This window comes from Oncorhynchus keta, chromosome 11, assembly GCF_023373465.1.
Source record: "Oncorhynchus keta strain PuntledgeMale-10-30-2019 chromosome 11, Oket_V2, whole genome shotgun sequence".
NCBI classification, from domain to species: Eukaryota; Metazoa; Chordata; class Actinopteri; order Salmoniformes; family Salmonidae; genus Oncorhynchus; species Oncorhynchus keta.
The window spans coordinates 21218359-21237064 of record NC_068431.1 but is presented as its reverse complement, the minus strand read 5'-3'; the positions used below and the strand labels follow the sequence as shown (position 1 = coordinate 21237064).

Below are 18706 nucleotides of genomic sequence, written 5' to 3'. Positions count from 1 at the left end.
TAAAATGTAATATGTTTTTTAATGGCATATCATGTTTTTAATTTTATTTTTGTATTTATTTTATTTCACCTTTTTAACCAGGTAGGCTAGTTGAGAACAAGTTCTCATTTACAACTGCGACCTGGCCAAGATAAAGCAAAGCAGTGCGACACAAACAACAACACAAGAGTTGCACATGGAATAAACAAACATACAGCCAATAACACAATAGAGAAAAGGTAGGGGTAGCCAGGTGGAAAGCATGGCCAGCTGTAGAAAAATGCTTATTGAAATTCTCAATTTTCATGGATTTATCAGTGGTGACAGTGTTTCCTAGCCTCAGTGCAGTGGGCAGCTGGGAGGAGGAATTGTACTGGGCTGCTACCCAGACATAGAGAGACTATTACTGGTATCAATGACAGTCGTCATTGGATTATCTGAGATTAACATAATCAGAGGCATTACAGTATGGACAACCATTCAACATCAAATGTATTTTATGCACATCATTAGAATAGATAGCCTACAAGCAAATTTATATTTTTTCATTCCCCAGTCAAGTGTCCCAAACATGGTGATTCTGAGAAAGTCCTACATGATTCATCTGCAGCTAGCATCCCATCCTAGGATTTGGTACATCAGGTGGTACTGTCTATGGCCCTATTGGTACAGTACTGCTTGTTGATCCCTTGTCTATGTTGGTACAGCAGTGGAGAGAGTGATTGGATGATGGTCTCCCAGTGTTGAGTAGATGATGTTCTCAGTCACGGAGGAGTCAGTGTGGACTGGTTCTTGGGATGTTCCAAGAAGAAAAAGGTGTTTGACTCTCTCTGGATAAAAATCTATGTGACATTGATCAACTGGACCAAATGCACTGTAACAAAATATGTTCGATTGGGAAATATGTCACAAATAATTCCCCTGACTCCCAAACATTCCAAACATTACTGTATGTTTATGACTTGTACTGTAATTGGAAATGTGCACTAATAGTTAACCATTTTTAGTGTTTTCTAATGCATTACACATCTTGTGCTTGATACTTAGAGATGCACTCTCAAACTCTTGTATCATTTCAGCCAGTAGTTTGAAAGTGGTGCTCACGAGCCAAAACAGTTCCCTGTTTTTTGTGTACTACGTCATCCAATTTTGTACTACATCATACATTTTGTGTCATGTTGCAAATTTTGCAATTCGTATTATATCATATGAATTTAGCAATTTGTGTGATGTTACAAACCTCATTCGTCCAATATGTTATGAATTTGTTGAGCTTAAAATCCCAGAGTGCATCTTTAAATATCATATCATGCTATCACGATGTCAAGCATGCGAAACAGAAAAGCTAATTACTCACTGAAATGTGTACACTTGATGATCATGATGATAAGGACCACTAGAATCAAGACTGCTCCAATGCTGACCACAATAAATGGCCAACGCACTTGGACACCTAAAAAATATCAGGAAAAGTGTGTGATGTTCATTAAATAATGAGAAGAATTATTGACATACAGTACCCCAAAACATAATTATTGCCAGAAAGAATAGAAGTTAGATCAGTATATTGAAAAATGGGTCCACCATTCTCTTAGAATGGTGATTGAATGGTGGTGAGCTCCAAAAGTATTGGGACAGTAACACATTGGTTGTTGTTTTGGCTCTGTACTCCAGCACTTTCAATTTGAAATTATACAGTGAATATGAGGTTAAAGTGCAGACTGTCAGATTTAATCTGAGGTTATTGGGTGAACCGTTTGAAACATAACCAAAACAAACAGCAAATGCATCCAACAAATTTGTAGAGTCACAAATTTGATGTAGTCGTTGTGTGATATGAATATGGGACCAAATACTTTACACTACTTGAATACACATGTAAGTGAATTTTCCCCAATATTTTTTGTCATGTAAAATAGGGGGACAATGTAAAAAAAAAGTGCTGTAATTTCTAACCAGATCATTTCAAATCCAAAGTGCTGGAGTACAAAGCCAAAACCACAAAAATATGTCACTGTCCCAATACTTTTGGAGTACACTGTATCACAAGATATTATGGAAAAGTTGTGTAGACCACCAACATTATATTACATAGATATAGAAATCAACCGATTACATTGTCAACTAGTAATCCTGATTTATTAACACTTAGCTCTCACCATTGGACATGACTGTGTGATTGACAGTGATGGGATGGCTGAGGGAAGAGTGGTTGACCCAGCAGAGATAGAGGCCAGCCTGGCTGGGTCCTGAGGACAGAGGCAGGTAGGAGTGGACTGTGATGGAACCATCTGTGTTGACCTCTCTCTGCCTGTCTGAAAGTCTGGTGTTGAGGAGCTGACCATCTCTAAACCACACCTGCTCTATGGTCTTTGGGTAAAACCCCTGAGAGGAGCACAGCAACATGGGAAGTCCACTACTGGACTCCTTTACATCAGACACAGACACTGCAGGAGGGGCTGGATGCACAAACAGAAAGTTGCAGATGCAGAAATAAAAGTGTAAACAAAGAGTTTAAACTGTAGACAAATTATTTTCAATTTGGAGGCAACTGGCAGTCACATACCATGTGATGACTGGGTCATAATGGTTTTACATGTAGATTGTAGTTCTATCAAGTATTTTCAGAGATCACTAACCTGTTACACAAATAGTTATGTTTTTTGAGAAAATTTGTGCAGGTGGAGGTGCAGCTCTTTTCACTTCACAAGAGTAAAGTCCAGAATCATTTATCTGTAGATTCATCAGTGAAAAGAAGATTTCTCTGGTCTCATTATTCCACTTAATTTGTATGCTTTCTTTACATGTCTTCGACACCAGACACTCTTGTCTGTTAAACTGAGAAAAGCACAGCACCTCTGTTCCTTTTATAGTTACTGTAAATATTTCAATGTCATTGGGTAAATTGTGGGTGCAGTGGATTGTCACTGAATTTCCTTTGTGTAATGTGACTGCTGTTGGATTTGGCAGTGTAGTTAGGTTCTGCAAACCTGTAGAAAAATAGATCAATGTTGATCAGTCTGAGAAAACAGATAATGAACTGGTTCAGGTGGTGATACACCTCATGACAATTGTAAAAGTATTTTAAGCCACTTCACTTCCCAGCTCCATACTGTCTGGGACAAATGTATTAAGTCAATAAATGTATGGTCTGTCTACTATATTTACCACTAGTGTTAAACCAAACAGAAATTCTCTCAGCAATCACTTTTCATTTCAGTTCCATAATTTTCATATTTCAGTTGTAAAGGCACTGATTCTGTCTTATCCAATCATAAAATATAATTTGACCTACAATAGTCCACCCCCCACCCCTCCCCTTAGAACAAAACTGTACCTTAGGTGTCCACAGTTTTCATAGTAAGTACAGTCTCTAAATGTATAATGTATGAAGAGGTTTTGTCAAAGCATTTCACATTACCTGAGTGGAGACTCAGAAGCATTGCCAAATGCAGAACAGAAGAATAGAGCACCGGCATCTGTTCCAAAAAGAGCAACGACAAAGATAAGATAGTTAAACACAAAATTTCAGTGGTTTTTCAACCTTCACATCCTGTGATTACAAGAGGTTCAGTACGTGAAGTGTGGCTTGTATCATACACTGAAAACATGCCTGGAATGACAGAAATGTTGTTTTTTTGTGAAGTTTCCAAAATAACAAATACATTTTATTTTGAATGGTAGACATTAAAGTATGTTGAATATTGCAGTTCTATCGCAGTTTTTGTTGCAAGATTCTGACACAGAAGTGTGGAGTCTTGCGGACCTAAAGCATATGCAAGTTTCTCAGCGAATAGATTTAACAGAAGTTGAATACAAAAATCGTTTAAGAAGCATTCCGTTTACTCTCATATTCGACTGATTTTTCCATAGTGCAGTTAAAATAATAACATTTTTAACATTTAAATATACATTTTGTAATTAAGATGGAATGAACAAATCTGTTTGAATACACCATATCTATTAGTTAAAGACACCTGCATCCAAATCCTCAAGATATGCACTGTACTTACGTCCTCTGTGTTGTTGTGTGAACCACTATCATTTATATCACCATTGCATCTCGTATCAATTTCCTCACAGCGCAGGTTCAATGAGTGTGAGTCTAGTGCTTCTGTGTTCAACATCTCATGTTAGCTGATTGGTGCTAGCTACCCTCTACCACACAACACGCCTTGAGTGACATTTACGGACCCATTTACAAACCCAATGTGATTTTTTCACCATTGGGTTTAACTACTGATAATGGTTTGACTTGTAGCCCAAGTTGTTAGCATGGTGAATCCAGAATGAGCTATTTTCACTATTTTTCCATTAACATTAGTGAATGTAGCATTCATTCTGGATTCACCAGTCTAAGTTGTAGTTGTATTCTAAAATACACAAACATCCATATTAGCTTTAGAAATATCGTTCACATACTATAATAAAACATTGAAATAGTTTGCAACAGCATGCAGATACTCAGCCCATGGTCATATGTTGAATTGAAACAGAGTTCACAGCTCATGTGAATCTTTTTTATTTTTTTACACACTTAATAATACTATGGTTTAACGCTTTTCATTACAGAGTTATCTTAAAGCTCTACTTTGGCAAGAAACATACAGTAAAATGTATTTAGAGAAGGCAAGTAAAATTGCAATAGTTAGCTAGGTGTTAAAACTAATTTTCAGATTAGAACTAGACCCAGAAAGAGTATCAGGTTATAATGGGCAGCTAGGTTTTATGATTAGTTTAAAGATTTTGTCCAGCAAAACAAAATGTGAAAATTACACACATGCATCACCACCTCTCCTCCAATTCTCACACTCTCTTATCCTACCTTTTAGATACTTTCTCTCTGACTGTGGTGAACAGAGGGGACTTGAGAATTTATGAAGACTATGGCTAATGTCATGAAACTGTGAACAAAAACTTCACATCAAAAAGCATACTGCAGTCAACGATGGAGAAAACTGCAGAAGTGGCCACAGCATTACTGAGTGGTGGTTGTGAGAGGCTGCACCATAGTTGTTTTCAGTTCAGGAAAAGTAGACCACAGCATTGACAGCAATGTTGACACTGAAACAGGAAGTCAGAGTTGTTAAGCCTTTTCTGGCACAACCAATGCGTACTTACAAATAACTGAGGAGTCATGAATCTGCATGTGTAACGCAGATGAACAGCTCATTAAACCCGTTTCCTGATTTTTTTAGCAATACATGTTTACAGGATTGATATATTAGGTTTGACTTTTCATCTCCAAGTCAGAAAATATATATATAATGCAAAGCTCATCCAAAATAAGTCCAAAGCAGCAGTTGAGGACGTTACATTCATTGGCCCACACACTCTTATAGAGTGATTCACACATGCACATTAAGGTTTTATGTCACATTAAAAATGACAGCAAGAGGAAAACGTTATATACAATGTAATTATATAACTGGCAACCATCCAATTTATGTCCAGAGTGAATGTAGGGTAGGAGTTTATGGGTGACTGTCAGATATACTAAATAAATATTTCTGTAGCTTGGACATGTTCAACTGAGCTAGTATTCAAGACACACTGGTCCAATGTTTGATCGATTCAACAATACCTTGATCTGGGATAGTAAAGCATCATACAACAATACTACTATATTTGAAAATTGGCTAAAGGCTACAAATACCTATGAACTCAAATAAAAAGAGGAAAAAGGAATGACAGTGAGATTTAAATGGTTTTGTTGTCATAAATGCATTGTTCCTGGATGGATGCAGTGGTCGACTGTCTCTGTTGGGTTTGCATACTTAAACTGATGTTTTCAAACACCTTGTTGTTGTATGAGACTGAATCCCCTTTATCATTGGCCCTCTGTCGACCTGCTTGGGGAGAAGGACAATCAACTAATCACATTTAGGGTTGAAGCTCATGCTGAATAGTTGCCAACTGCCAAGTGTCAAAAGATTTGTTAAGGTGTTTGGCATTACAGGCAAAAGAAAATTGGTACAAAATAACACAGATCTGTGCAGAAAAGTATCAAATTAAATCAAATTACAGTTTTTTAATAGAGCTGACAATTTTGTACCACCATAAGTGAGTTATTTTGTATCCAAGTGTTTGGTAGACTATCATACAACATGTTAAATAAAGCTCATCCTAAAAGTGCATTTTGCTTGTGGGCTGATACCTTGAAAAACATTAGTGGCTCTCAGCTTTAAATTTCACACCTCTGTTGTGTTTCATGACAAGGTATAATGCCATATTAAGGTCTGATGCGAGCTGTGCTGTGCTGAGCTCAAGGGCCACCCATTTTTTCTAGAGCAGGGTTTGACAACTGGCAGCCCAGGTGCCGGAAACAAACCAACCTTGCTTTGTATCTGGACTGAAATGTGAGTTATAGATCTGTTATTCTCATTGAAAGCAAGTCTAAGAAGTGGTAGATCTGTTCTTTGTGTGCTATTTTTATGCTTCACGTTTTATGTTCAAACAGCTGAAAATACGGTTACTTAAAATATATTTCAAAGAGGTTTAGATGGTACATTGGTTCTCTACACTCTGAGTGCTTGTTTTGTCACATAAACCCGAAATTAGGCAAATTATTTTGACGAACAGGAAATGACAGAGCAAATTCTGCATTTTGCACCTTTACATTTTAATGATAGGATCAGTAAAACACTCACAAATCTAATATGGTGGTAAAAATGGTGCCGGTGTGACATACTGCATATTTGCTGCGCTAAAATAAAGTATAAATCCTGATTCCTGAATCCTGATTCAAAATGTAAATTGGTGATGGAAAATACATTTATGTCCTGAAATGAAGATAGACTCACACACAGGGATATGCACAGACCTGACAGGGTCCATCTGCTGACCTCTAGTGGAAATAAAAAATTAAGCATGTAGTTGCATGGCCATTGAACCCGTTAGTTACATCACACTCAAAAGGCAGTTTAGAATATCCAATCAGTTCTAAACCTTCAAGACTCCTGTTGGATGAGATGAAACATTTGTGATTCAAATAACATCATGTAACATAACACACTAAGTCCTAAAATGGAAGCTGATGTGACTTTTGGGTTAGTGCCATAAATAGGTAGCCTATAAAACAGAATGTCAACACAAGACAGCAGGCAAAGGCATCAAAAGCAGGGGTGGTGGGAATGTAGTCATTTCCTCTGACTTCATGAGGGGGCTAGATCTTGCTCCGATGACAGTAAATATCACTTGGAAATATACAGTGCCTTGCGAAAGTATTCGGCCCCCTTGAACTTTGCGACCTTTTGCCACATTTCAGGCTTCAAACATAAAGATATAAAACTGTATTTTTTTGTGAAGAATCAACAACAAGTGGGACACAATCATGAAGTGGAACGACATTTATTGGATATTTCAAACTTTTTTAACAAATCAAAAACTGAAAAATTGGGCGTGCAAAATTATTCAGCCCCTTTACTTTCAGTGCAGCAAACTCTCTCCAGAAGTTCAGTGAGGATCTCTGAATGATCCAATGTTGACCTAAATGACTAATGATGATAAATACAATCCACCTGTGTGTAATCAAGTCTCCGTATAAATGCACCTGCACTGTGATAGTCTCAGAGGTCCGTTAAAAGCGCAGAGAGCATCATGAAGAACAAGGAACACACCAGGCAGGTCCGAGATACTGTTGTGAAGAAGTTTAAAGCCGGATTTGGATACAAAAAGATTTCCCAAGCTTTAAACATCCCAAGGAGCACTGTGCAAGCGATAATATTGAAATGGAAAGAGTATCAGACCACTGCAAATCTACCAAGACCTGGCCGTCCCTCTAAACTTTCTGCTCATACAAGGAGAAGACTGATCAGAGATGCAGCCAAGAGCCCCATGATCACTCTGGATGAACTGCAGAGATCTACAGCTGAGGTGGGAGACTCTGTCCATAAGACAACAATCAGTCGTATATTGCACAAATCTGGCCTTTATGGAAGAGTGGCAAGAAGAAAGCCATTTCTTAAAGATATCCATAAAAAGTGTTGGTTAAAGTTTGCCACAAGCCACCTGGGAGATACACCAGACATGTGGAAGAAGGTGCTCTGGTCAGATAAAACCAAAATTGAACTTTTTGGCAACAATGCAAAACGTTATGTTTGGCGTAAAAGCAACACAGTTCATCACCCTGAACACACCATCCCCACTGTCAAGCATGGTGGTAGCAGCATCATGGTTTGGGCCTGCTTTTCTTCAGCAGGGACAGTGAAGATGGTTAAAATTGATGGGAAGATGGATGGAGCCAAATACAGGACCATTCTGGAAGAAAACCTGATGGAGTCTGCAAAAGACCTGAGACTGGGACGGAGATTTGTCTTCCAACAAGACAATGATCCAAAACATAAAGCAAAATCTACAATGGAATGGTTCAATTATAAACATATCCAGGTGTTAGAATGGCCAAGTCAAAGTCCAGACCTGAATCCAATCGAGAATCTGTGGAAAGAACTGAAAACTGCTGTTCACAAATGCTCTCCATCCAACCTCACTGAGCTCGAGCTGTTTTGCAAGGGGGAATGGGAAAAAATGTCAGTCTCTCTATGTGCAAAACTGATAGAGACATACCCCAAGCGACTTACAGCTATAATCGCAGCGAAAGGTGGCGCTACAAAGTATTAACTTGAGGGGGCTGAATCATTTTGCACGCCCAATTTTTCAGTTTTTGATTTGTTAAAAAAGTTTGAAATATCCAATAAATGTCGTTCCACTTCATGATTGTGTCCCACTTGTTGTTGATTCTTCACAAAAAAATACAGTTTTATATCTTTATGTTTGAAGCCTGAAATGTGGCAAAAGGTCGCAAAGTTCAGGGGGGCCGAATACTTTCGCAAGGCACTGTAAGTACATTCTGTAGCCAAGATATCAGTCTCTGGGTTAAGGGTTAACTTCTGCTTTCTCTGTTCCAGATTCCAGTGAATCCAAAGTATTACTGAACACAAATATAAATGCAACATGCAACAATTTCAAGGATTTTACTGAGTTACAGTTCATATAAGGAAATTAGTCAATTTAAATAAATTCATTAGGCCCTAATCTATGGATTTCACATGACTGTGAATACATATGACTGGGAATACATATACATATGACTGGGAATACATATACATATGACTGGGAATACACTTAAAAAAAGGTATCTTTTGGTGTGACCACCATTTGCTTCATGCCGAGCAACACATCTCCTTCGCATAGAGCTAATCAGGCTGTTGATTGTGGCTTGTGCAATGTTGTCCCACTCCTCTTCAATGGCTGTGCAAAGTTTCTGGCTATTGGCGGGAACTGGAACATGCTATCGTACACGCCGATCCAGAGCATCCCAAAATGCTCAGTAGGTGACATGTCTGGTGAGTATGCAGACAGCTTCCAGGAATTGGGTACAGATCCTTGCGACATGGGGCCATGTATTATCATGCTGAAACATGGGGTGATGGTGGCTGATGAATGTCACGACAATGGACCTCAGGATCTTGTCACGGTACCTTTGTGCATTCAAATTGCCATTGACAAAATGCAATTGTGTTCGTTGTTGATAGCTTATGCATGATCATACCCTAACCCCACCATAGGGCACTCTGTTCACAGCATTGACATCAGCAAACCGCTTCCCCACACGACGCCATACACGTGATCTGCGGTTTTGAGGCTTGTTAGACCTACTGCTAAATCGTCTAAAACGATGTTGGAGGCGGCTTATGGTAGAGAAATTATCATAACATTCTCAGGTAACAGCTCTGAGGGACATTCCTGCAGTCATTCCTGCAGTGAAGCTTATTTTGGTAGCTTTTATCTCATACTTTTATAGCCTACTAGACTCGTAGAGAGCTACTCTCTCAAATTATCTTGTTGGGGCAGTGACTCTTTGAACTTACTAGCCCCAAGTCGTTCTATTTTGTTCTTGTGCTTCATGCTATTTTTCTCATGACTCCTGTGTGCTTTGTTGACTATGAAATTGCTTGTTTACCCAACCGAGGGACAGACTGTTTGTTCCTCAAAACGATGAGAAAACTCACCGTTCAAAGCACGCAGCAGCGATGTATACTTCTCCTGCTGGTCATCTGATAGGGAACAGGCTAGAAGTGTCGGAAGGTGGGTGAGATTGTTGGCACCTACTTGGCGGGTTAGGTGGAGTAATTTTCCCTTGAATGCCTTGACAAGGCCGTACATCTGATGTGAAAAAAGGCCCTTCCCTTGTAGATTGGAATTCCGTTTATTCATGAGGGCTGTGATGTCCACGGTGAAGGCAAAATCAGCCAACCATTCTTTATCTTGCAGTTGAGGGAAATCCACATGTTTTCGTTTCATTTGAAATAACTCTCCGACTTCAGGTCCCACATCCTTTTATAAGCACCTTCCTCAGACTCAGCCATGACATGTCTGTGTGGTAGGGGAGATCTGCAGGGCCCGACTCAGTCTCTTCCAACAGTGAGACAAACTGCCTGTGGTTTAAAGATTTTGCTCTTATGAAGTTTACCACTTTAGTGACTGTATCCACAACATGGCTCATTTTCAGAACACATTTACAGAGAACCTCCTGATGAATAATGCAATGCAGGAAAATAATTTTCTGATCTGGGTTCAACTCAGCTACTTGATCTTGTATCCTTATCAAAAGGCCAAGTTTGGGCACCCATCAGTGGTCACACTGGATAATTTTTCAAAACTCAGTCCCAGCTTTGCCACACACTTATTAACATCCTCCAATAAATATTTTCCTGTGGTTGTGCTCTTCATTGACTGCACTGAAGCAAGCTCCTCCGTAATTTCAAAGGCTGGGGTTATGCCTTGGAAGAATATCAACAACTGAGCTGTGTCACATGCATCACTGCTCTCATCCAGGGCCAAGGAGAAATAGGTGAAATCCTTTACCTTGTCTTTCAACTGTTGTTCCACATTCTCTACGAAGTCCTCAACACGTTGTGTCACTGTTCTTCTTGACAGAGAAACATTTTCAAACAGATCTTTCTTGTCGGGGCAAAGTATTGCTGCAGTCAATTAAACATTCTTTAATGAATGATGAGTTCCGGGTTGGAGCGAGCGGTCGCATCCGCACTTCGCTCCGCAGGTAGTATAACTTTTCATTACATTTCATTACATTTCATTATAGTACAACGGTTTGATTTGTCTAATCTTAGCAATTTCTTCTTAGCTAGCTACATAGCCGTCTTTGTATCAAAGATAATTGCGTAATTATCGTATTTCGTCGTCCTAACGTAGTCTACACTGCTATCTGCCCAGCAGCTAGCCAGCTAGCAAACGTCCACCGTCTACCGAATAGCAGCACTGTAGAAACTATTACACTCAACTGAACGACTTGATTAGTGTAGTGTTAGCTAGCTACATAGTTGTCTTTGCTGTCTTCGTATCCAAGATAATTGTGTAGTTCAGAGTGTGTAGTCTTAGAGTGATTATCTTAATTTACCGAGGTTAGCTAGCCAGCTATTTGTCGTCCTTAACGTAGGAGACACTACTAGCTAGCCAACAGCTAGCCAACGTCTAACGAATAGAACTTCCGCACTCAACAACCCGGTCGCATTCCGCTTCGCTCCACAGGTAGTATCACATTTTCATTTCATTTCATTACAGCACAACGGTTTGATTTGTTTGATCGTAGCTAGCTACATAGCTAGCTACATAGCCGTCTTTGTATCAAAGATAATTGTGTAGTCTAGAGAGATTTTCTAGGTTAGCTAGCCAGCTATTGCCGTTCTTTTAACGCAACGTAACGTAATCAACACTGCTAGCTAGCCAGCTAGCCCCCGAATAGCAGCACTGTAGAAACTATTACACTCAACGGAACGACTTGATTAGTGTAGTGTCAACAACGCAGCCACTGCCAGCTAGCCTACAAAGTCAACAACGCAGCCACTGCCAGCTAGCCTACTTCAGCAGTACTGTATCATTTGAATCATTTTAGTCAATAAGATTCTTGCTACATAAGCTTAACTTTCTGAACATTCGAGACGTGTAGTCCACTTGTCATTCCAATCTCCTTGCATTAGCGTAGCCTCTTCTGTAGCCTGTCAACTATGTGTCTGTCTATCCCTGTTCTCTCCTCTCTGCACAGACCATACAAACGCTCCACACCGCGTGGCTGCGGCCACCCTAATCTGGTGGTCCCAGCGCGCACGACCCACGTGGAGTTCCAGGTCTCCGGTAGCCTCTGGAACTGCCGATCTGCGGCCAACAAGGCAGAGTTCATCTCAGCCTATGCCTCCCTCCAGTCCCTCGACTTCTTGGCACTGACGGAAACATGGATCACCACAGATAACACTGCTACTCCTACTGCTCTCTCTTCGTCCGCCCACGTGTTCTCGCACACCCGAGAGCTTCTGGTCAGCGGGGTGGTGGCACCGGGATCCTCATCTCTCCCAAGTGGTCATTCTCTCTTTCTCCCCTTACCCATCTGTCTATCGCCTCCTTTGAATTCCATGCTGTCACAGTTACCAGCCCTTTCAAGCTTAACATCCTTATCATTTATCGCCCTCCAGGTCCCCTCGGAGAGTTCATCAATGAGCTTGATGCCTTGATAAGCTCCTTTCCTGAGGACGGCTCACCTCTCACAGTTCTGGGCGACTTTAACCTCCCCACGTCTACCTTTGACTCATTCCTCTCTGCCTCCTTCTTTCCACTCCTCTCCTCTTTTGACCTCACCCTCTCACCTTCCCCCCTACTCACAAGGCAGGCAATACGCTCGACCTCATCTTTACTAGATGCTGTTCTTCCACTAACCTCATTGCAACTCCCCTCCAAGTCTCCGACCACTACCTTGTATCCTTTTCCCTCTCGCTCTCATCCAACACTTCCCACACTGCCCCTACTCGGATGGTATCGCGCCGTCCCAACCTTCGCTCTCTCTCCCCCGCTACTCTCTCCTCTTCCATCCTATCATCTCTTCCCTCTGCTCAAACCTTCTCCAACCTATCTCCTGATTCTGCCTCCTCAACCCTCCTCTCCTCCCTTTCTGCATCCTTTGACTCTTTATGTCCCCTATCCTCCAGGCCGGCTCAGTCTTCCCTCCCGCTCCGTGGCTCGACGACTCATTGCGAGCTCACAGAACAGGGCTCCGGGCAGCCGAGCGGAAATGGAGGAAAACTCGCCTCCCTGCGGACCTGGCATCCTTTCACTCCCTCCTCTCTACATTTTCCTCCTCTGTCTCTGCTGCTAAAGCCACTTTCTACCACTCTAAATTCCAAGCATCTGCCTCTAACCCTAGGAAGCTCTTTGCCACCTTCTCCTCCCTCCTGAATCCTCCCCCCTCCTCCCTCTCTGCAGATGACTTCGTCAACCATTTTGAAAAGAAGGTAGACGACATCCGATCCTTGTTTGCTAAGTCAAACGACACCGCTGGTTCTGCTCACACTGCCCTACCCTATGCTCTGACCTCTTTCTCCCCTCTCTCTCCAGATGAAATCTCGCGTCTTGTGACGCCCGGCCGCCCAACAACCTGCCCGCTTGACCCTATCCCCTCCTCTCTTCTCCAGACCATTTCCGGAGACCTTCTCCCTTACCTCACCTCGCTCATCAACTCATCCCTGACCGCTGGCTACGTCCCTTCCGTCTTCAAGAGAGCGAGAGTTGCACCCCTTCTGAAAAAACCTACACTCGATCCCTCCGATGTCAACAACTACAGACCAGTATCCCTTCTTTCTTTTCTCTCCAAAACTCTTGAACGTGCCGTCCTTGGCCAGCTCTCCCGCTATCTCTCTCAGAATGACCTTCTTGATCCAAATCAGTCAGGTTTCAAGACTAGTCATTCAACTGAGACTGCTCTTCTCTGTATCACGGAGGCGCTCCGCACTGCTAAAGCTAACTCTCTCTCTCTGCTCTCATCCTTCTAGACCTATCGGCTGCCTTCGATACTGTGAACCATCAGATCCTCCTCTCCACCCTCTCCGAGTTGGGCATCTCCGGCACGGCCCACGCTTGGATTGCGTCCTACCTGACAGGTCGCTCCTACCAGGTGGCGTGGCGAGAATCTGTCTCCTCACCACGCGCTCTCACCACTGGTGTCCCCCAGGGCTCTGTTCTAGGCCCTCTCCTATTCTCGCTATACACCAAGTCACTTGGCTCTGTCATAACCTCACATGGTCTCTCCTATCATTGCTATGCAGACGACACACAATTAATCTTCTCCTTTCCCCCTTCTGATGACCAGGTGGCGAATCGCATCTCTGCATGTCTGGCAGACATATCAGTGTGGATGATGGATCACCACCTCAAGCTGAACCTCGGCAAGACGGAGCTGCTCTTCCTCCCGGGGAAGGACTGCCCGTTCCATGATCTCGCCATCACGGTTGACAACTCCATTGTGTCCTCCTCCCAGAGCGCTAAGAACCTTGGCGTGATCCTGGACAACACCCTGTCGTTCTCAACTAACATCAAGGCGGTGGCCCGTTCCTGTAGGTTCATGCTCTACCACATCCGCAGAGTATGACCCTGCCTCACACAGGAAGCGGCGCAGGTCCTAATCCAGGCACTTGTCATCTCCCGTCTGGATTACTGCAACTCGCTGTTGGCTGGGCTCCCTGCCTGTGCCATTAAACCCCTACAACTCATCCAGAACGCCGCAGCCCGTCTGGTGTTCAACCTTCCCAAGTTCTCTCACGTCACCCCGCTCCTCCGCTCTCTCCACTGGCTTCCAGTTGAAGCTCGCATCCGCTACAAGACCATGGTGCTTGCCTACGGAGCTGTGAGGGGAACGGCACCTCAGTACCTCCAGGCTCTGATCAGGCCCTACACCCAAACAAGGGCACTGCGTTCATCCACCTCTGGCCTGCTCGCCTCCCTACCACTGAGGAAGTACAGTTCCCGCTCAGCCCAGTCAAAACTGTTCGCTGCTCTGGCCCCCCAATGGTGGAACAAACTCCCTCACGACGCCAGGACAGCGGAGTCAATCACCATCTTCCGGAGACACCTGAAACCCCACCTCTTTAAGGAATACCTAGGATAGGATAAGTAATCCTTCTCACCCCCCCCCCTAAAATATTTAGATGCACTATTGTAAAGTGGCTGTTCCACTGGATGTCATAAGGTGAATGCACCAATTTGTAAGTCGCTCTGGATAAGAGCGTCTGCTAAATGACTTAAATGTAAATGTAAATGTAAATGTAATTCACCCTCAGCAAATGGCTTGCTATGTTTAGCAATTTTGTGGGACTGTAAATAGCTAGCTCTCGCAATTGTGTCGTTTCATGAATGCAGTTTTGTGAAAAGTCCTTTCTGCTATTGCAGCTGAGAAAGTAACTCTTTCGAAGCACTTGCCCTCTGCTCAGAAGACATATTTCTATATTTCTCTGCATGCTTTGTCTGGAAGGGTTGGGACAAGTTGTAGTCTTTCAAGACAGCGATGCTGTCTTTGCACACTAAGCACACAGCTTTCCCTGATGCCTCAATAAATAAATATTTCAATGTTCGCTCTTGCTGGAACACCCTACATTCATTGTCTACTTTCCTTTAATTTGACATCTTTGAAAAACTCATGTGGTTTGGTAAGACGAATGCCCCTCTATCCACCGGTGTGATTACTACCTCTGAGGGCTTAGAGCTTGAGGTAGTCTTCTCATACAAGCACGTGGGAGTATACAAGTACTTGGGAGTATAGCTAGACGGTACACTGTCCTTCTCAGATGACCTAACTAAAACTCCAGCAAACATATAGTATCTATGTTTGCATATGTATCTATCTGTAAATAGCCCATCAAACCACCTCATCCCCATACTGTATTTATTTATTTATCTTGCTCTTTTGCACCCCAGCATCTCTACTTGCACATTCATCTTCTGCACATCTACCATTCCAGTGTTTTATTGCTATATTGTAATTACTTCGCCACCATGGCCTATTTATTGCCTTACCTCTCTTATCTTACCTCATTTGCACATACTGTATATATACTTTCTGTATATATACTATTGACTGTATGTTTATTTATTCCATGTGTAACTCTGTGTTGTTGTATGTGTCGAACTGCTTTGCTTTATCTTGGCCAGGTCGCAGTTGTAAATGAGAAAGTGTTCTCAACTAGCCTACCTGGTTAAATAAAGGTGAACAAAAACATATAAAACAATGACAAGTGTACAATGCCTGTTGCTATTCATGTCCAGTAACTTCAAACACGTTAACAGGCGCTAACTAACTTTAGCTAAGCTAACTGGCTGGTTAGCTAACGTGAGACTCATGTCAAGAAGTTTTGCATATGCGTTTAGAACGCATACATTCTAAATAGTCAGTTGTATTCTTCTGATTAGCTACAAGAACATTCGATGATGTCTGGTGACGTCTTCTTCTTAATGCTCTACACTTGCTAAATAGCTACAGCCAGCTAGCTAGTGCCCACATAGCCCTTGATCATCTCTCAGTTCCATTACACATAAGAGTTATCAGACGAAAACATCTTCTGTATAGGGCAGTTTTGTTATTAAGAGCCCTGACGCTTGGTCTGAACATTAACATGCATTGCTTGCAGGACAGGTTTGGAAGCATAAGAACCATATTTTTCATATTGGTGATTAAAAAAAACAAAAAAACACAAAAGGTTTAATTGATACACACCTTTTAAGGATTAGTGTTCCCACATGGCCTTATCTCCATGGTACCGCACTTGTTTATGGAAAACAGACAGAAGACAGAGACTAATACTTTCGCTAATTAGCTCTATAGCATGTTCCGAACAATAACTAGGGCCATATGTTTAGAAAGTCATATCACAAGCGATGATTAATGACATTTATAAACGTTAAAACACAGCGTCGGGAATGTAGTTCACATGAGCCAGTCGTGGGCTAGGCTAACCACTGAAAACTGTAGGGAGAAGGCAGAATGTTGCCTAGAGTTTTCTTGAGCTAGCTCCCAAATGGCCAACATCAAATCACATTGGGAATTTTCCGCCATGTACGAGGGAGGGTAAATGGTAAATACAGTCTCTTTTCTTTACAAAATACTAAACTTGTAATTTACATGGTCATATATATTTTTTGTTATTCCCCTCTGTTCGATGTTGGCAAGAGACTTGACTTAACTAGATAGCTACGTACAACAACACTCAGAAAGGAGCAAGGAGTTTTGACTGAGCTGACGGAGGTATGGGATTATTCTGGTGCAAGTGTCAGTTTAGTGTACATGGTTGCATGCATGGGGGAGCGATGAGTGACAGGGTTGTGAGTGATGTCTGCAACAGAGAAACAAGTGGTAGGCATGGATGAGGGGAAGGAGAAGACAAGTAGTAGCAGTTTAGTGGCAGTGCACTGCAGACACAACAGACAGCACACAATGCTATGCAATGGGACTGAGCGATAAAACAACTTTATTTTTCAGACAGCACAAAACGCAGCACAGTGTGACTAAGGGATGAACTAAGAAAAATGTAACAAAATCGCAGAGCTCCTGTGGGATGTGTGTCCCCTATTTTTAAGCAGATTGAGTCTCTGCTGTGGTGTTCATTTCCTTACAGAGCAGGTTCAATGTATGTGAATCTAGTGGATCTTTGCTCAAAATCTCAGGTTAGCGCAAAGGTGGGTGCTAGCTATGTTCTACCACACAACAGTGATTGATATCATGTACATTTACAAACCCAACTGCCCAGTTCATCTCATGTGATTATTTCACCATTGGGTTTAACCGCAGATTGCGGGCTGCCTTCTGAGGAGTAGGAGGTTATCGAATAAACCCCAACTTCCCTCAATTCTGCTCGCAAACATGCAATCTTTGGACAATAAAATGGACGAGTTATTGGGAAGATTAAGCTACCAACAGGACATTAAAAACTGTAACATCTTATGCTTCACGGAGTCATGGCTGAACGATGACAATATCAACATACAGCTGGCTGGTTATACGACATACCAGCAGGATAGAACAGCGGCGTCTGGTAAGACAAGGGGCAACGTTCTATGTATTTTTTAAACAATGGCTGGTCCACGATATCTAAGGAAGTCTCGAGCTATTGTTCGCCTGAGGTAGAGTTTCTCATGATAAGCTGCAGACCATATTACCTACCGAGAGAGTTTTCATCTATATTCTTTGTAGATGTTTACATACCACCACAGTCAGAGGCTGGTACTAATATAGCATTAAATGAGCTGTACTCTGCCATAAGCAAACAAGAAAACGCTCACCCAGAGGTGGCGCTCCTAGTAGCCGGGGACTTTTATGCAGGGAAATTTCTATCATCATGTGAAATGTGCCATCAGAGGGAAAAGAACTCTGCATTGTCCAAAGATTACATGTTTGCGAGCAGAATTGAGGTTTGTATGCATCTCTGTGTGTGGAGTATAGGTGGTAAAGAGTTGATGGAAGTGGGGGTTTATTCAATCGCTCTCCCATTTGGCAAATCTGACAATAATTCTATCCTCCTGATTGCTGCTTACAATCAAAAATGTAAGCAGGAAGCACCAGTAACTAGATTGATTAAAAAAGTGGTCAGATGAAGCAGATGCTAAGCTACAGGACTGTTTTGCTAGCACAGACTGGAGTATGTTCCGGGATTCCTCCACTGGCATTGGGGAGTACACCACATCTGTCATTGGCCTCATCAATAAGTGCATCGATGATGTCGTCCCCACAGTGACTGTACGTACATACCCCAACCAGCATCCCCACTGAGCTAAAGGCTAGCGCTGACGCTTTCAAGGAGCGGGACTCTAACCCGGAGGCTTACAAGAAATCCCGCTATGCCCTCCAACAAATCATCAAACAGGCAAAGTGTCAACACAGGACGAAGATCGAGTC

General features: G+C 42.2%; 1 protein-coding gene across 1 annotated transcript; it reads right to left on the bottom strand.

Annotated features, from left to right (window-relative positions):
* LOC118389899 (tapasin-related protein-like) lies at window positions 1–4098 on the bottom strand. Its single transcript, XM_035779860.2, has 6 exons — window positions 3993–4098; window positions 3401–3458; window positions 2619–2969; window positions 2139–2438; window positions 1337–1432; window positions 1–770 (listed from the first exon to the last, which is right to left on the bottom strand). Exons 2-6 carry the CDS (start codon window positions 3456–3458, stop codon window positions 673–675), a joined length of 903 nt encoding a protein of 300 aa, XP_035635753.1. The 5' UTR covers window positions 3993–4098; the 3' UTR covers window positions 1–672.
* Between the last annotated feature and the right edge of the window lie 14608 nt (window positions 4099–18706).

What these genes read in the sequence shown, in the direction of transcription:
- LOC118389899 (XM_035779860.2), bottom strand. Translation starts at nt 3,458, where the DNA reads ATGCCGGTGCTCTATTCTTCTGTTCTGCATTTGGCAATGCTTCTGAGT. An exon ending in CATAACTATTTGTGTAACAG is followed by an intron (nt 2,439 to 2,618) that starts GTTAGTGATCTC and finishes TTGTGCATCCAG; the next exon opens with CCCCTCCTGCAGTGTCTGTG. An exon ending in TCACACAGTCATGTCCAATG is followed by an intron (nt 1,433 to 2,138) that starts GTGAGAGCTAAG and finishes GATATTTTTTAG; the next exon opens with GTGTCCAAGTGCGTTGGCCA.